This window comes from Sylvia atricapilla, chromosome 29 (assembly GCF_009819655.1).
Source record: "Sylvia atricapilla isolate bSylAtr1 chromosome 29, bSylAtr1.pri, whole genome shotgun sequence".
In the NCBI taxonomy this organism is placed as follows: Eukaryota; Metazoa; Chordata; class Aves; order Passeriformes; family Sylviidae; genus Sylvia; species Sylvia atricapilla.
In genome coordinates, this window is record NC_089168.1 from 1,856,220 (window position 1) to 1,874,711 (window position 18,492).

The 18,492-nt window shown below is 58.7% G+C and overlaps 1 protein-coding gene across 1 annotated transcript in view; it reads right to left on the bottom strand.

Annotated features, from left to right (window-relative positions):
• HDAC7 (histone deacetylase 7) overlaps positions 1–5,145 on the bottom strand; it is a 53,660-nt gene extending 48,515 nt beyond the window's left edge. The window contains exon 1 of the mRNA XM_066337493.1: positions 4,886–5,145. Within this exon, the coding sequence (XP_066193590.1) occupies positions 4,886–4,979 (94 nt within the window). The 5' untranslated portion in view covers positions 4,980–5,145. The remainder of the gene's footprint in view (positions 1–4,885) is intronic.
• Between the last annotated feature and the right edge of the window lie 13,347 nt (positions 5,146–18,492).

Genomic DNA, 18,492 nt, shown 5'->3' on the forward strand with positions numbered 1-18,492 from the left:
GTGGCCAAGGAACCCTCAGGAACCGCAGAGGAGACTCCTGGAGCCCTGGCCAGGCCTGGAGCCGACTGCAGCTGTTTCTCCAGGGACTCCCCGGGCTGTGATTTGACACTGATCAGATGTGGCGTCACCAGGATGGTTCACACAGGACGGACAAACCGCAGCTCAACCTCCGACGCGTCCTGCTCCTCTCCAGCCAACAAAGGAGCCGAGGTCTCGAGTGTCCTCTGCCCAACCAACCAGCCTGGGCCTCACCATCACCTCTCCCTGCAAGGCAGGGCCTCCTTTTTGCAGCTTTGAGCCTTTTCCAGAGTCTCTGCCCTTCCTGACGTGGGGAGTGACACCGCACTGAGAGCATCAAAGAGTCACGAGTCCTTCACTCCCACCTGATGTCCCATTTCCTTACTCCCACCTGATGCTTTCTGGCACCACCCAAAAAGCACGGACTCAGCAGAGTTTCAGTTCCTGCAGTGATTTTGGAGGGCTCCAGCACAGGCACCAATAAAAACCCAAATAAAAACACACAGCTGAATAAAAATACATAATCGCAGCACTGCCTGGGAGGGAGCAGCATCACCTCTCTCCTGAACAGAGCTGAATGTTCATCATGGAATGCTCCCCTCGGAGCAGGAGGATGCTCCAAACGCATCAGAGAGCTGCAGGCTCCGAGAGCTCCCTCTCCATTCCCAGATTTTGGGGCACCACGGAGCCCTGAGGATGATTTTTTCTGACACAAACCCAGGTCCAGCTGTGCCCTGCAGGGATGAGGGCACGGGGAAACTCCTCTGGCAGAGCTCCCAGGAGAGCAGAGCTCTGTGTGCTCACAGCCTCAGGTGCAGCCCTCGGCACCTGTGGGAAACCTCAGCTTTGGAAAGGCTGAGCTCCCGGGGATGCACCTCGGGAGACTTTCGTCATCCCTGCCCGTTTCCATGGGGATGAGGTGGAGGAACCAGGCCGGTTTAGGAGCTGACCCCTGGATGCTGTAACCCCACCTCCCTTCCTCTCCCTCCCCCAAGGCCCCGGGGCCTTTTGCTCACACGGTTCCTGTAATTCCTGGCCCTGGGCTTCGAGGCTTCCGCCACCATCTGGGCTCCATTTAGGGGAGCTGATGTTTTTCACAGGGCTGTAATCTAAACTTTGGGATTGAGTTTACATCTCGCATACCAGCGTCTCACCGCCGGGTCCGGCGGCTGCCAGCCCTGTGCCAGCAGCTCCTGGATACCTGGGGGTGGTACAAGCTCAGTGCCGGGATCCCAGACCCACAAACCACCTCTGGATCCCGCCTCTGGATCCCGCCAGTGAGAGCCCAACGAGCTGGGAATCAGCTCAGCTTCCCCTCGAGAGGCTGAGATGGGAGACAAAGCCCGACATCAGCATTATCCATCTCCAGCAGCAGGAAATTCCCCAGCCCGGGCGGCTGGAGATGCGAGAGCAGGAAGGAGAAGCAATTTGGGAGCAGGGGATGCAGAGAGAGCCCTCCTTGTGCTCAAAGCCCGGGGTGACACAGCCACCTCAGGGCCCAGCGAGGCTCCTGACCCGGCTCAGGTGACACCTGGCACCCCAAAACCCCTGCCAGCCCCCTCCTCATCCTCATCACCAGCCTTCCTCCACCCTCCTCGCCGGCTGCAAGGTGGGCAGAGCCGCAGGCAGCGTCCACAGGCAGCCAAGGCAGCTCGATCCCAGCAATCCACGAGGCTCAGCCAAACCCAAAAAATAATGTTTTTATACTTTGACTTTTCAGGCAGGATTTAGTCATTTGTGGACACGAGGCCTTGGCTGCCTCCGCTCACCTACCCCAGCCCGCGGCTGTTTACGGCGGCAGAGTCTTAAACAGAAGGAAGATTTGTGGTTTAATCCAGGTGAGTTCTTCCCTGCTGGCTTTATGGAGCCTGCAGCTGGTGCAGAAGAGGGGATTCAGCATCTCTGCACAGCCAGGGATGGACCCAGCTCATCACAACACAGCCCACCCCCTACAGCTCCACAGATGCTGCCTGGACAAACCCAGCAGGACTTTTGTCCTGTCCACCTAATGGCTAAAACACGAGTTAAGGGCAGAGAGGCCAAGCCCTGGCTGGGCACACTCGTGGTAAAAGGCTGAGAGCTGCTCTGCCATACGAGAAAAGCAGGTTCCACCCCAGCCTCGTGCGGGCTCTGTTTGCTCAGCCCAGCTCCTGGAGCTGCCAGGGAGAAGGGAAGAGGAGATGGATCCAGCCCCTGGATCTGCCAGGGTATCCCTCAGGAACCCTCCGTGGCAAGGATTCCAACACGAGCTTGGCCAGCTCCTCACCTTGGTGTCAGAGGCAAACACGAGCCCAAGGCTTTATCTGCCATCCCCTCCCTCCTCCCACGTTTGTTATCAAACCAACTACGGCCACTGATCTGCAAATCCTGCCTCCTCAACCACCAAAGCCACACCACAGCTCCTGAGCGCCACGCCGTGTCCCACAGCCCCGGGGGTGCCAGGAGCTCGTCCCCACACACCCTGTCTGCCTCCAGAGCTCCTCCACCACGAGGATCCCACCACGACGGGGATCCCACCAGGATGAGGATCCCACCACGACGGGGATCTCACCACAGTGTGGATCCCACCAGGATGAGGATCCTACCACAATCAGGATCCTAACATGACCAAGGCCCCACCAGGATGAGGATCCCACCAGAACTAGGATCCCATTATGACCAGGATCCCACCACAACCAGGATTGCAGCAGGATGAGGATCCCACCACCATGAGGATCTCAGCATGACCAGGATCCCACCACAACCAGGATCCCACCACCATGAGGATCTCAGCATGACCAGGATCCCACCACAACCAGGATCCCAGCAGGATGAGGATCCCACCACCATGAGGATCCCACCACCATGAGGATCCCACCACAACACTTCTGCATTTTCACCCCAGCGGCCAAACCACCCGAAAGCAGCCAAGTGGAGCAAATCTTTATGGAAAGGGACCCATTCCAGAGCGGGACAGAGCTCAGGGACACAGGAAAGATTCTCTGAGGCAACCCTGGAAACCAGCAGCACCAACCCATTAAGGCAGCAGGAACCTTCTGAGGAGCCTCCGTGCCCTCCAGGCGCTCCAGCAGAAGTTGCACAGCTGTCCCGACTGGGAACGACAGATAAGGCTCAAATGATTCATTCAGTGCAAACCTTTATTTGTGCTTGCTTAGCCAGAGGAGCCAGCAGCTGCTAATGCTGAACTGGGCCCACTCCCAAGCGCAGACAAAGGCCTGAAAAAATGGTTTTTAAGGAGGAACTGACTGTTCAAAAAAGCAATCCTAGAAGAGGGAGTTAGAAAGAGGGGAGTGCAGCGCTGCGCAGGAGGAAGAGGAAGCCAGAGAGCACCTAAAAATAAGTTTTAAAAAAAGCAGCGAGGCGCAGGACAAAGGCCTGGCGCGCACGTGACCGTTCCCCGCAGCGTAGGCAGGATGCGAGCTCGGAACACAACACTCCCTCCCCAGCAACCCCACGTACAGAGCCCAAAACCACCTCCCAGCACTGCCAAAGTCACTTCCAGAACATTTCCCACCCAGGACAGGGCTTTTTTTTTTTCCCTCCCTGTGCCATAAATCCCTCAGGTGCAGGATGCTGTCCGTGCCCTAAGCTGAGCGTGATCCACTCTGGGGTTGGAATGCACCAAACCCAGCAAGGCTGGAGGCAGACACAACAGCTTGGAAATGTTAAAGGAATTGAAAGGAAAGCTGGAAAATGAGCTTCCTCCCAAGAAGCACCCTCAAAAACAGCCAAAAGTCCTGTGGAAGCACTACCCAGGGGCTGCTCTGCATCCTCCCGGGCAGTGCTGGTGGGCAACCTGTAAGTTCACTCTGAAACAGCCAGAAAATGCAGCTGACAAAGGAGCCTGTCCTGTGTCTGCTGGTGCAGCTGGGACCGATGCTGTCACTCCCCTCCTGTGGCTCCAAGGCTGCAGAGTGACCCAAGCTGGGACCCTCCTGCAGGACATCAACCCTCAGTGCCCTGAGCCTGCCCCACTGCTGGTTGTGCCATCAACCCTCAGTGCCCTGAGCTTTTCCTGTTGATGGCTGATCAATCCTGAGTGCCCTGAGCTTGTCCTGCTGGTGGCCCATCAGTTCTCAGTGCCCTGATCCTGCCCCACTGCTGGCCATGCCATCAACCCTCAGTGCCCTGAGCTTTTCCTGCTGATGGCTGTTCAATCCTGAGTGCCCTGATCCCGCCCCACTGGTGGCCCATCAACCCTCAGTGCCCTGAGCTCATCCTGCTGGTGGCCATGGCATCAATCCTGAGTGCCCTGAGCTTTTCCTGCTGATAGCTGATCAATCCTGAGTGCCCTGAGCTTGTCCTGCTGGTGGTCCATCAACCCTCAGTGCCCCAAGCCCACCCCGGTGCTGGCTGTGCCATCAATCCTCAGTGGCCTGAGCCTGCCCCACTGGTGGTCCATCAGTTCTCAGTGCCCCAAGCCCACCCCAGTGCTGGCTGTGCCATCAGTTCTCAGTGCCCTGAGCCTGCCCCACTGGTGGTTGTGCCATCAATCCTCAGTGCCCTGAGCCTGCCCCACTGGTGGCCCATCAACCCTCAGTGCCCCAAGCCCACCCCGGTGCTGGCCGTGCCATCAATCCTCAGTGCCCTGAGCCTGCCCCACTGGTGGCCCATCAACCCTCAGTGCCCCAAGCCCACCCCGGTGCTGGCCGTGCCATCAATCCTCAGTGCCCTGATTCTGCCCCACTGGTGGTCCATCAACCCTCAGTGCCCCAAGCCCACCCCGGTGCTGGCCGTGCCCACCAGACACCGGCGGGAGCTCCACCCCAGGCCCAGGAGCGAAGCCGGCGTTCCCTCTCCGTGAGCATCCCCCAGGATGTCCCCCGCAGGGAAGGAACAAACCCCCAGGGACGGCAGAGGCACTTACAGGACGGGCTGAACATCACCAGCGTGGCGGTGGAGATCTCCAAGCCCTGAGAACATCCAGCGAGTTCCTCTCCCGGGAAGCCGCGGCTCCGCATCCCACATTCACTTCTGCTTCATCCCCTGCCGCCCACTCGCTCCTCGGCGAGAGCGTCTGAGCCGTGCCGAGCTGGGACAGACGCAAAAACCAGGAGGCCACGGGAGTAACCAACCTCTCAGAACTGACTCATCCCGTCTCCGAGCGGCTCCGGGCTCCGTCGGGAAACGCAGGGTTTATTTCATACCCACATAGAGAATCTCTCAGAACCCGAAGCCGTGCTGCTGCCCGGCCGGGCTGTGCCCGCAGCGTGCCCTGGGCCGGTGGCAGGAGCTCTGCATGGCAACTCGCTGCCGGTCCTCACGCCGCGGTCCCTGAGCTCATGACTGAGTAACGCCGGCGAGCCAAGAATAGAGACCTTGAAGTGAAACCTCCCGGGATTGGCAGCTATTTCGGGCGCGCTCAGCCGCCGGGGCTGCGTGACATAAGAGGATATAAAAGAGGAAACTGTGCACAACAACTCTCACCTCACCGAGAGAGGCTCGGGTAGCAGCAGGTAGGGCAGCTGTGAGCGCCTTTGGGGCGAAGCCAACGCTGTGACAACCCCCCCGAGGCCAACCCCGGTCCTCCCAACCCCAAATCTCAGCGTGTCTGCAGCGCTGGGACCCTCCAGGGGCTGACCCCAGCTCCAGAAGCATCCCGAGCATCCCCAGGGTTGAGGCCAGCAGGAATTGCAGAGCTGCAGCCCAGCGTGGCTGTGACTTCTCCGTGTTGGGATGAGGCCAAACCCCAGCAGCAACCCACACAGCCCACGGCGAGCACAGCCCTGCTGCCACAGGTTCAGCCTGCCCTGGCACCTCTGGAGCAGGAATTGCTGTGGCCAAAGGAGCCTCAAAAGGAGCCGACAGGACCGAGGTAACTGGAGCACCCCCAAAGTCTAAACCCCAAAGCTCAGCTCAGCTCCTCACAGCTCCCAGCTCAGCTCACCCCTTGGAAGGAAAGGCTGGCACTGCAGCCAGCCACCAGATGTGGGGAGAAAAGATCTGGTCCTGCTTAACAACAACCAGCGTCAAGATTAATGAGGGGAAATTTAAGTAGCAATTCTAGGAGAGGGTTTGATTCTGAACCCTTAGATACCGGGAAAACAAACGAGCTGCAGTTTGTGCAGATCAAACTCAGCACCTGAAACCAGTTCACAGCGTGTCCATCCCGTCAGCAGCTGCATTTGAATACTCGTGATGCCAGTGTGCTCTGCCAGCTCACTCACATCCCAGAAATGTGCTTTCTCCTGGGTTTTCGGTCAGGAGTAAGTCACCAGCAGGGATTGACGGAGTCTACAGGGATAATTAGGAAGGAATTGCTTCCTGTGAGGGTGGGGAGGCCCTGGCACAGGGTGCCCAGAGAAGCTGAGGCTGCCTCTGGATCCCTGGAAGTGTCCCAGGCCAGGCTGGATGAAGCTTGGAGAACCCTGGGACAGAAGAAGATGTTCCCACGAGTTTTAAGTCACTTCCCAACCTAAACCATCCCACGATTCTGTGAAACAACTGAACTCCCCAGCCAGCTTCATCTGTTCTAAAAAACACCCTCCCAAACTTACAGAGGGCATGAGGGGGAACAGGGCACCTCTGATCCCATCCCTCATCCAGACAGTGACAGCCAATTAAGGCCTTCCAGTTAAACCCAGCTTTCCAAAGGCTGAATTACCACCACGAGCCACAGATCTGCTTAATGTGCAGTTCAATTATCCCAGCGTGTGGCCCCAGCACTGCTGTCCCTGTGCCAGCAGGTGACAGGACACAGACAGAGACGTGGCAGGGACTGTCCCTCGGCATGGGGACCCTGCCACCTCCACTCTGCAGCTTTGGAAGAAGGAGAAGGACGAGGCAGGGATGATCCTGGGCTCAGCAGAGATTCCTGCATTCTGTGGTGCCTCCATTCTGGGACAGCGAGGAGCCAATGCCAGCCCTGCCTTGGTCCCCACAGCAGGACAAGAGGGACCAGGGTGACACACAGGTGACAGGAAGGACACAACAAAACCTGGCAGTGAGCAAGGCGAGGGACATGGGAGGAGGAGAGAGCAGGGACACAGCCCAGCTCCGCTGTGAATATTCCCACCCTGCAGCCACTGAGGGATAACCCCGACAGCAGCTGCTTCCAGCAGCCTCCCCGGAATTGCTGGAGGCAGCTGGATGGAGCAAAGAGGCCCAGGCAGGAGCAGAAGAGACAATTTTCAAGTGGAAGTTGCAACCCCAGGCCGGGTATGAAAGTTATCGTCAGTGCATCGAGCCCTGGGCAAACCCGGGCACTTTACATAAGCCTTGAAGTTTAGGAAAGCAGAAAGGGAGAAAGAAACTGAGAGAGCAATCCTGGCTTTGTCTCCAGCTTTGCCAGGAAGTTCTCCACATTTTCTGTGCTGCCCAAGGCTCCCCTTACGCAACAGCGGCGGATGAAAAAGCAGCCTCAGCATCAACAGTTTTCCCCTCCCTTTAGTAAGAAATCTTCCTTCCACGGGAGATCCTCCTTCCACAGGAGATCCTCCTTCCACGGGAGATCCTCCTTCCACGGGAGATCCTCCCTCCCTGAAGGCTCCAGAACATCCCCAGAGAACCGATCCCAGCACCGCATCCCGACTCTTTCCTGCAGCATCAGGCAGTGGCTCCTCCTGGGAGAACTGCCCCGGCTTCCACCTCCCTGGAGCTGAACTCCGAGGCACTTCCAGCCCTGCAGGATGCTCCAGAGGCTCCCTGGACACGCTGCTTTCTTTCAGAGCAGCAGATGACCCAAGTGAAACAAGGAAGGGCACAGGGAAACACCGGGAGGATGCTCCAGGCGTAACAAGGACATCCCAGTTAGGGGTAAAAACTCTCTCCATGAAGAAAGAATGTAAATAAGAGAGATTAGGGGGGAAAATTCTCTCCATGAAGAGAAACGAGGCTCTCCTGGAGACCACTCTCAGTTCCCAGCTCTTCCCCCAGTTCCTGCATCTCTGTCCTCCTGTTCCCCACCTTTGGTCCCACCTTTCCAGCACGGAGCTGTGGCCAGCTCAGCAGGGTTTGTTTTGCACTGCTGGGAGCCGTGTTTTGATCCAGCTCTGCAATTCAGCCCTGTGGAAGAGCCAATTCTCCCACTGGCACCGTTCCTGCTCCTGGATACCGACAGCTCACGGGACACAAATCCCCATGGATCTGGGTGTTGGGAATGGTTTGTCACTGTGCCGAGGGCCAGGGCAGCCAGGCCCCTGGAAAACCCCACAAACACCACCCTAATCCCTCTTCCAGCAGATCACACACCACACCTGGCCTCGAGACTGAAGTTTTAAGTTGAGGAGAGACAAACCCAAAGGTGAGGCGGATGTGTGGTGGGATCAGATGTGACAAACACTCTGTGGGGCCGGGACCTCCACCAAGACCCACCCTTAGGATTTCCCCTCCCCTGCTGGAGGCCTCCCTGGGTGACAGCGTGGCACTGACTCAAAGCTCTTTCCTCAGCATCCCGGGATATTGCCCAAGAGGTGACAGGGAACGTGTGGCGGCCGCAGCTCTGCCACCTCATCGACGCCGAGCTGCCTCCAGCCCCGCTCCGCCTTGGCACCATCTCCCCCTCCAAGGTGGGTCTGGGAAATCTCCAAACTCACTCCAGCGGGCACTGGGGCTCTGTTGGCTATTTATAGGGTGACAACTGACTGGGACAATGCCACCCAGGCCCCGCTGGCTGTGCCCAAACTCAAACCCCAGCGGCCGGAATTTGGCACATTCATTCAGAGTTAGGCACTGCTGCTATATCGGGAAGACGGCTTCAAGGGAAGACGGAGCTCTCTCTCCAAGACAGAGAAAGAAAACAAATCCCTCTCCTGCAGTCTGCAGGCCAGCGCTGCTCTCCTAAATTTCCTTGGCTCGGCTTAACAAAACTCGAGTTTTTCTCCTAAAAAGCGAATATTTACCAGGCCTGGACACCCCTGAACTCTGGACACCTCCTTGGAAGCTTCATGACTCCATCACATCAAACAGCAAATGTACCAACTCGGACCTTCCCCCGAGTGACAGAATCGCCCCTGACAAACCCCGGCCCGGCGCTGCCCTTCGGGAAAGGCACCTGGGCCAAGAGGTGGGCGTGGGGTGACCAGAAACAACCCCTGAAAGGCACCAACAGAGGCAGGAAAACATCCCGGCCGCGGGGCAGCTCCCAGCACGGCTTTCCGAGGTATTTTTAGGGCACTGGCCGTGCCAGGCAGGAGCTGGAGCCGCGGTCACGGGGGGATGAGCCCACTCAGGACGGGCAGGACACGCTGCTGTGCCCGTGTGTCCCCTCCCCGCCTCGGCAGGGACACACGAGTCAGCAGAGAAGCTGTTAAAGGGGAGCCGGCAGAGCCTGAACGGGACGGATGCATTCCTGCCCTCGGGGAGGAATAGCAAGGGAATGAGACACAGACACCGGGCGAGCACTCGGCAGCTCCAGCTCCAGGACTGACTCACCTCCCTCCTGCGCTGTCCCAGAGAGCAGCGACGGGGCTGGATGGAGATCAAAAGGTAATAAATCAGAGCAGAACAACTCAGGTTTGATGTTTGAACCAGAGATGGAAGAGGAGATTCACCACCTCCCCTGCCGGAGTCGGGCAGCGGGGCAGAAGGAGCTGCCTGGTTTCGGAGCCTTGCCAACACACTTGTTTGTTTTTTCCCCTCCTCAAGGTCCCAGCTGTTAAATCCATGATTGCAGGATTTCCCAGACTCACTGAAAAAGCACGTATACCATTGTGTCCCGCTGCTGGAACAGGAAAAAGCCTGAAAATCCGAGCCACAGGCTCCAAACACACAAGGTCTCCTTACGACTGACGTTTTCAAACCTCATTTTTCTTTCAACGGTTTCTAAATGGTTCAGAGTTCTGCAGCACTGCCTTTCGGCTTCCCCAGAATTGTTCCTATCCCAGTGTCCCACGGTGGGGGAATGTTTTGGCGTCGAGTGTCCCAAAGCTGTTGATGTGGCCACTCACATCCCCAGAGCCTCAAGAGGATTTTGAGCCACCAGCCTCCAACTCTTTGACTCCAACCCTCCGCCAGCCAAACGTGAACACAGAAACCAGGGCCTGTCGTTTGTGCTCCAGCCACACAAATTCCCCGTCTCTCAACACAAATCCAGGCCCACAGTCACAGGAGGACAAGAGTTTCTCTCTTTGTTGCTCCACAGTGTCACACTGAAACTCCCCTGCCAGCTCAGAGTCACCCAGGACAGCAGGCAGCAGCCAGCCAAAGCCTCTCCCTGCCCCGGGGAGGTTCCCAATGAAGCCATTTAATAAGTGCAGGAAAAGACACGCTCCCGTGTGCCTGTCCATGCTCTGCTCCATCCCTGCTGCGCTGCCCCGGGATGAGACTCACTCTTGGGCCAGCCCTGTCACTGGGACCTGGCCCTTTCTGAAAGGCTCAGGACCCTGCTCAGGGCAGGTGTGACCCCACTGCCACCCCACACGCCCGCTGCTGAGCTTCCAGCCCCACTGCCAGAGCCGTTTTCGTGCTCCCACTTCCTGCTCGCACCAGGCAGAGAGAGTAGGAAGTGCTGAAATCCTCCGACCCCTCGCTGCAAACCAGGAAGCGCCTGAGATCTCCTGAGAAAAGGCTGAGATTTCAGGCTGGAACCCTCTGCAAACATCTGGTCAGAGGCATCGCATCCGGACCCTCGGAGCGAGGCCCACACTCCCCATCCTCCAAAGCCGGGGCAGGACCACTCAGAGCTCATCCTGTCGGGAAAACGCCGAGGCAGAATCCAAACCCTGCGGCCACTCGCTTCCCTCCTTCTCCCATGAATGACACCTCGTGTCTCCTGCCCCAGCCGGGTCCAGCACATCCCACACCTCCTCCTCAGGAGTCTCCCGACACCCCATTACTCAGCAAAGCCTCCAGACCACAGATAACACCTTCACCGTGGAAAAAAAAAAAAAAAAAAAAGGTGTGGGCAGTTGCTTTCTGGGCGCCCAGGGATTGCCAGCACAGGGCAAACCTTGGATGGTGCACAGATCTGTGGGCTGCACTGGCTCGAGGCTCTGGCAGAGGGATCCGGGGTATTTGGGGCACTTTTCCCAGCGCACATCCTTTTGATCAAGGTATTTGGAGAGAGGGAGAGGCGCCCTTGCAGCAAATGCACCAAAGGCAAACCCAGCAGCGCTGCTGCTCCTCTGCCCTCACAGCCCCGCTCTCTGCAGGCCCTTCCAAAAGGAAAAGGCAACCGGATTAGCACAAAAACATTCCAGCAAACCGCAGGCTCGGCTTCGCCGCATCGGAACACTTGCTCTCGAAGGCAGCCGCGGGTTTTGCCGGAGCCGGGGACTCCTGAGCCTGAGCTCTCTCTCCCTCAGCCCCGGCAGCTCGTCCGGGCTGAGCCCCGCAGCCACACGCACACATTCCACGGGACAGAGAGGCTCCTCCGGGGTGGATCAGCTGCTCTGGGAGTCGCCATCCCCCGATGCACCCTCGGTCCCGGGGGTGACAGCTCTGCCAGTGTCCCGATTTGGGGTCACCGACACCCCAGTGAGCCCAGGCTGGCACCGCTGGGAGCCCCCGGGGTGGGCGCTCCCCATCCAGCTCACCCCGATCCCCGCTGCGGGGAGCTCCCACCGGGCACAGCCCGAGCATCCCCTGCCCAGGAGCCTGCCAGCCCCGGGGGCAGCACCTGGGCAAGGGGCGAGCGGAGCCCCTCGGAGGGAAACTGCTCCCTCCTGCGGGGAACGGAGCCGAGGCGGGACGTGGAGAGAGGACCCCAAAACCCCCGGGGGTGACGGGGATGTGGGCAGGGGATGGAGACCCCAAAACCCCCGGGGGTGACCGGGGCACAGAGAACCCCAAAACTACCAGGGGTGACTGGAATGTGGGCAGGGGATGGAGACCTCAAAACCCCCGGGGGTGACCGGGGCACAGAGAACCCCAAAACTCCCAGGGGTGGCGGGGATGTGGAGAGAGGACGGGGACCTCAAAACCCCCGGGGGTGACCGGGACGCAGAGAGGGGATCGGGACCCCAAAACTCCCGGGGGTGACCGGAATATGGAGAGGGGATGGGGACCCCAAAACCACCAGGAGTGACAGGGATGTGGAGAGGGAATAGAGACCCCAAAACCCCCGGGGGTGACTGGAATATGGAGAGGGGATGGGGACCCCAAAACCACCAGGGGTGACAGGGATGTGGGGAGGGGATGCAGACCCCAAAATTCCCGGAGGTGACGGGGATGTGGAGAGGGAATGGAGACCCCAAAACTCCTGGGGGTGACTGGAATATGAAGAGGGGATGGGGACCCCACAACCCCCGGGGGTGACCGGGGCACAGAGAGGGGACGGGGACCCCACAACCCCCGGGGGGTGACAGACCCGCGGCTGGCTCTGGCCGCGGCGGAGCAGCCGCCGCGCCGGTGTGTCCCCTTGCCCCGGTGTCCCGGTGCCTACCTCGGGCTGGCGGCGGCGAGCGAGGCGATGCCGGGGCGTCTTTGGGCGGGGGCGGCCCCGGCCGGGCCGCGCGGGGACTCCGCGGGCTCCACCTGCGCCGCCGCTCCGGAACCGGGCGGGCCCGGGCGGAGCGGAGCGGGGCGGCCCCGGCGGGAGCTGCGGGCGGTGCCGCTCCGCCCCCGGGACGGGCCGGGACCGGACGGACCGGGGGCGGGCGGCGCGTTCCGGCTCGGAGCTCCGCCACACGAGGGACCGGGAGCGGCGACTTCCAGCGCATGGAGAGAGATTCCCCGGCAGAGGGGATCGGGGCCGAGCGCTGCTCGGTTTGGATGCCGAACTTGACCCCCAGCCCGTTCATCCCGGGGGATGGCGGAGTGCTGGGAAAGGGGCGGCAGAAGGGCGGAACCTGGGGAGGGCTCCGTGCGCCGGGCTGGAGCCGAGCGCTTCCACCTGGCACCTGCCCGTTCCCGGTGTCCCCGTCCCTGCCCGGGCTCCCCCACGGCCGGAGGGACCGGGACGGGGCAGTTCCCAGCGCCCCGGGGTGAGCAGGGATGAGCCGGGAGCATCCCTCGGGATGAGGTGAGCACAGCACAGAGGGATGAGCAGAGCACAGGACAGAGGGAGCATCCCTCAGGATGAGGTGAGCACAGAGGGAACATTCCTCGGGATGAGCTGAGCTCAGGACAGAGGGAACATCCCTCGGGATGAGGTGAGCACAGGACAGAGGGAACATCCTTCGGGATGAGCAGAGAACAGGACAGAGGGAACATCCCTCGGGATGAGGTGAGCACAGGACAGAGGGAACATCCCACTGGATGAGCAGAGAACAGGACAGAGGGAACATCCCACGGGATGAGGTGAGCTCAGCACAGAGGGAACATCCCTCGGGATGAGGTGAGCACAGCACAGAGGGAACATCCCAAGGAATAAGGAGAGCACAGGACAGAGGGAACATCCCTCGGGATGAGCAGAGCACAGGACAGAGGGAACATCCCACGGGATGAGCAGAGCACAGGACAGAGGGAACATCCCTCGGGATGAGGTGAGCACAGCACAGAGGGAACATCCCAAGGAATAAGGAGAGCACAGGACAGAGGGAACATCCCTCGGGATGAGGTGAGCACAGGACAGAGGGAACATCCCAAGGAATGAGCAGAGCACAGGACAGAGGGAACATCCCTCGGGATGAGGTGAGCACAGGACAGAGGGAACATCCCAAGGAATAAGGAGAGCACAGGACAGAGGGAACATCCCTCAGGATAAGGAGAGCACAGGACAGCAGGAACATCCCCACACAGTGACCAGGGGAACCGCGCACCACAAAGCAAGAAACGGAACAAAATTCAGAGCGAAGGAGGGCAGCGCCTGTGCTCAGGGGCTTCAAATCCTGTCCAAAAGCCCAGCGAGACCCCGAGGTCCCCTCGCTGCCAGCAGGGAGCAGGCGGCTGCTTGGCCACGGCTCCTCGGCGAGCCAACAGCTGCTTTTCCAGGAACTCCAAAACATCGGGGGAATTCTCCAACCACGGAATTACACTTCTCATTTTCCAAGGTAGAAATCGCTTCAGACCCAGAGCAAAGCCCTGCCCGGCCCCGGGGTGAGGAGCCTTGCTCAGCTGCAGCCCCGGAGTCTCTGGGGTCAGCGGGTGCAGTGAGACAGCACCGAGACACGGGTGGGCAGGGACGTGCTTTTGCTGAGTTATTTTGCTCGCTTTTATGATACCAAAACAGCTCTGGGAAGTTACACATCGAGCCCATGGGCCGGCACATTTGTAACCCGGCTTACACCGAGGTTATTTTCAGCACTCGCTGAAGCTGGGAGGTTTCACGGTGCATCTCACCCACCTCCGGGGCTTTCTCTTTCCCTTTAATTTGTGCCTGTTCTCTTCGAAATCAGCCTTTCCTTCCCTTTCATCTCCAAAGCCTTGTTGATCCACAATGAAACCAGACAAACCCTCGCCTCACAGCCCTCAAGCAGCCCCTGACAGTTCAATCCAGAGCAGCGACAGCAGCTTGCTTTTTTTTTTAATAATTCAGAATTACCGGGGTTACACTTAATGCCTCTGTGATTTGGAAAACAGCACCAGAACAGAAGTCTCAGTCCCTTCAGAGCCCCAGCAACACCCAAATTACCCCGACGAGGTTTTTGTGACTAACAGCTCATTCTGAGAACAGTCAATAACTTCACAACTAAGTCCCAGCGGGCCTCGCTCTGCATAAATTTGCATATTACTGAGTGGAGCCAACCAGAGGTGAGAGTGGTGGGGGACCATTCTATGGTTTACACTGAACAGCAGCTGGAAAAGGGGATTCGTCCTCCCCATCGAGCTCCTTCTGCTGTCCAGAGCCCTGAATTCCCTTAAATTCATCACTCCAAAGGCTCAAACTCATCAGGAAGGACGTGCTGGGCTCAGCATTCCTGCAGATCCTTCCATCCTGGTGCAAAATCATGGAATGGGAGAGCATGGAACAGCCTGAGTGGGAAAGGAGCCACGTGGATCATCGAGTCTAACCCCTGTCTCTGCACAGGGCACCCCCCAAAACCACACCACAACCCAGGGGAATCCACCCCCAGCACATCCTGGAGGAAGCTGGTGCTTTTCTCCTACAAAAGAACAGCTCGGATTTGGGCTGGAAAACCGGAGTTTTCCCGGTCTCTGTATTCAACTTCGCAATTCGTGAATTGTTCCCAATCCCATTTTGAAACGGAAGCAGTAGAAGGAGCAGCAGCCTGGCTTCTCCCATCACAATCCCGTTCAAAAATCAACGTGAGGAGCCAAACCTGCCTCCGACAGATCCCACTGAAACCTTCCTCCATCGGGGCGAGGAGCTCAGACTGAATTACTGGGGCATTTCAGCAGCCAGCAGCCCCGGAGGGCAGCGGAGATCATTGAACCGAGATTATTTTGGAAGCACAACTGGTATTTTTAGCCTGGAAAACGAGGCACTGCTTCCCTTTCTGGAGTCCCTCCTCCCGTAGCTGGCCAGGCTGAGCTCTGCTGTGCCAGGCGAAGCGGGGGAGACATTGCAGAACCTGCTGCTGGTTGGGAAAGAAAAGGGGTTATTTTGATCCGTGGAGATGGATGCGCTTCACCCCCACACGTTGTGCAACCCTCAGGCGGAGGAGACAAAGGAGCCCGAGGCTGCCCAGGCTCCTCAGGGCTCCCAGAGCCAGCCCAGGGCAAGTTGTGGGGTCCCACAGCACCCCCAGAGCCCAGCCCTGGTGGAAGAGAGGGGTGAGAGTCAGGAGAAGGTCTCAGGCTGCCTGGGAAAGGGGAAAAAAGGGTGGGAAATGGTGGTGGTTTCCCCACCAAAGACTTTTCTCGGGTTCCCATCCCTGCTCCCGAGTCGTGCAGCGAGCCAGAGAGCTGGAAAAGACAAGGATAAGGCTGGTGGTGATGTCTCCAGGGCTGGCCTGAGCTCCCAAAGGGCAGGAGACACAAAGATACGCCAGGAGAAGACCCAGGCATGGAGAAGCACTGTGCTCAGCAGCTCTCCCAAATTTATCCCCCATCCAGGAGCCTCTCGGAGACCCTCCTGAGCTCCAAACTGCCTGACTCCCCTTCCCAGAGTGGGGACACCTGGAGCAGAAGAGGCCACGCAGGCGGTGGCTGTGGCAGGTGAGGAGTTTTTGGTTTCGATCTGACGGGAGCTCGGCGTCCCCGGCCCGCCCAGGTTTATGGAGTTGGGCTGCAGCCAGAGAGCTCCTGGCACGGCTCACCTGGAGCCCTGGGAACTCAGAGCTGCCCTGGATCCCCACAATGACCAGGAGAACACCTGGATGTTTGAACAAGAAGCGGCAGAAAGCCCTGCACGGCATCCCCCTGCCAAAAAAACTTCACTAAATATGCACCAAAAGTGCCCAGGCAGGGACTTAACACACTCCTCCCAACTTCTGCCTCCCCAGCACAGATTTTCTCCCTTTCCCTTCCGTTTTTTTCCCTGCTTGGGATGGTTGGAAGCCAAGCTGCTGATCCTGCCGGCCTGGCAGGCAGGTGGGCGAGTTGCTGATTGGGGCACAAGAGAGCTCGGTGCCTTTTTTTTAATTTGCTGATGTAGGAAATGAGAGGAACAGCTCACGCCCTGCATTGGGCAACACTCGGGCTCGGGAAATGAGCGCTGGGACGTGTCCCGAGGGGTTTGTGTCACATCCCAGGGGCTCTGAGTGATGGAAAAGGGGCCAGAGAAACACTGAGCAGGTCCTGGCCACGCTGGACAAGCATTAGCCCACTCCTGGTGGTTTTTAACCCCAGATGAATCTTGCCTGGAAACACGGAGCACGGCTGCACAGCCACCACTCAGCATCAAAACTTCTTGACTTTCATTCAGCAAAAGTCAAATTATTCCAATTTCAATGCAAATCTGGGAGCGTGCGGACGCTCTGCATACAGGAAGTTGAATAATAAATGGGTTTTCTCCTTGTCCTGCCACACTTCTGCCCACACCACAGGGGATCCACCCTCTGTGGGGTCTTGGAGACCTCCAACACCCTCAGACAGCCTCAAGTGGCTTCAGAGGCTGCCACCAGCCACCTCATTTCCCCACCAACCCCGTCCTCTGCTTTGAACTGACGGGTAACATGTGCTCAAGCAGCCCAAAAAGTTTGTTTTAAATAGACACTCCTTGAATAAGACCTACAAAAATACCCCCATGTCCTGCTGCCGGGCGTGAAACCACAGCGCAGCGAAGAGGAACCGTCCACTTCAAAAAAAAAAAAAAAAAAAAAAAAAAAAAAAAAAAAAAAAAAGAGTTAAAAATAAAAATAAACACACTTCTGCCTCCTTCACCCTCCCGCTGCCACTGTTGCGCAAAGAGAGCAGAGATGGGAGGGAAGGGGTGATGCCAGGGATGGGGGGCTTCTTCTGGGTCTGGAGCCCCCTAGGGTCTCTCAGGGTCTGGGGCACCCTGGGGTCCCTCATGGTCCTAAACTCCCAGGGGTCTCCCCAGGTCCAGAGCACCCCAGGGTCTCCAAGTGTCTGAAGCCCCCCAGGGTCTCTCAAGGTCTGAAGCTCTTCAGGGGTCTCTCTGGGTCCAGAGACCCCCCAGGGTCTCTCAAGGTTTGGAGTCCCCCAGGATCTCCCCAAACCCAGAGTCCCCCCAAGGTCTCTCCAAATCCAGAGCCCCCGGGATGTCTCCAAACCCAGAGTCTCCCAGGGGTCTCCCCAAATCCAGAGCCCTTGGGGGTCTCTCCCTGTCCGAAGCCCCCTGGGGTCTCTCAGCATCTGGAGCACCCTGGGGTCTCTCAGGGTCTGAAGCCCCCCAGGGTCTCTCATGGTCTTACACTCCCAGGGGTCTCTCCAGGTCCAGAGCCCCCCGGGGTCTCTTAAGGTTCAGAGTTTCAGAGGTATCTCAACTTTCGGAGTCCCCAGGGGTCTCCCCAAATCCAGAGCCCTCGGGGGTCTCTCCATGTCCAAAGCCCCCCAGGGTCTCTCCAAATCCAGAGCCCCCCGAGATCTCTCCAAACCCAGAGTCTCCCGGGGTCTTTCCATATCCGAAACCCCCCGGGGTCTCTCCAAATCCAGAGTCTCCCGGGGTCTCTCCCTATCCAAAGCCCCCCAGGGTCTCTCAAGGTCCAGAACCCTCTGGAGTCTCTCCATGTCTGAAGCCCCCCAGGATCTCCCCAAACCCAGAGTCCCCCAGGGTCTCTCCAAATCCAGAGCCCTCGGGGGTCTCTCCATGTCTGAAGCCCCCTGGGGTCTCTCCAAATCCAGAGCCCCCCGAGATCTCTCCAAATCCAGAGTCTCCCGGGGTCTCTCCGTGTCCGAAGCCCCCCAGAGTCTCTCCAAATCCAGAGCCCCCCGAGATCTCTCCAAACCCAGAGTCTCCCGGGGTCTTTCCATATCCGAAGCCCCCGGGGTCCCTCCATGTCCGAAGCCCCCCGGGCGCTTTCCCCCGCTCCGCTCACGGGCCTTCTGTTACGTCCCCAGGGGAGAGAAAAACATTCGCTTTAAAAACAGGAAAATGTGATTGTCAAACCACAACAATGGGCCGGGAAGGGGCCGCGGCGGCTCCGAATTTCGCTCCAAAACACCCGGCGAGTGACTCAAAGTTTCTGCGCCGAGCCCGGGTGGCCCCGCGCCCTCTCCCGGCCCCAGCCGGGACTCGGTGCCCTCTAATCAGCTTTTAATAAAGATTTCCCTGATAAAGGGGCACCA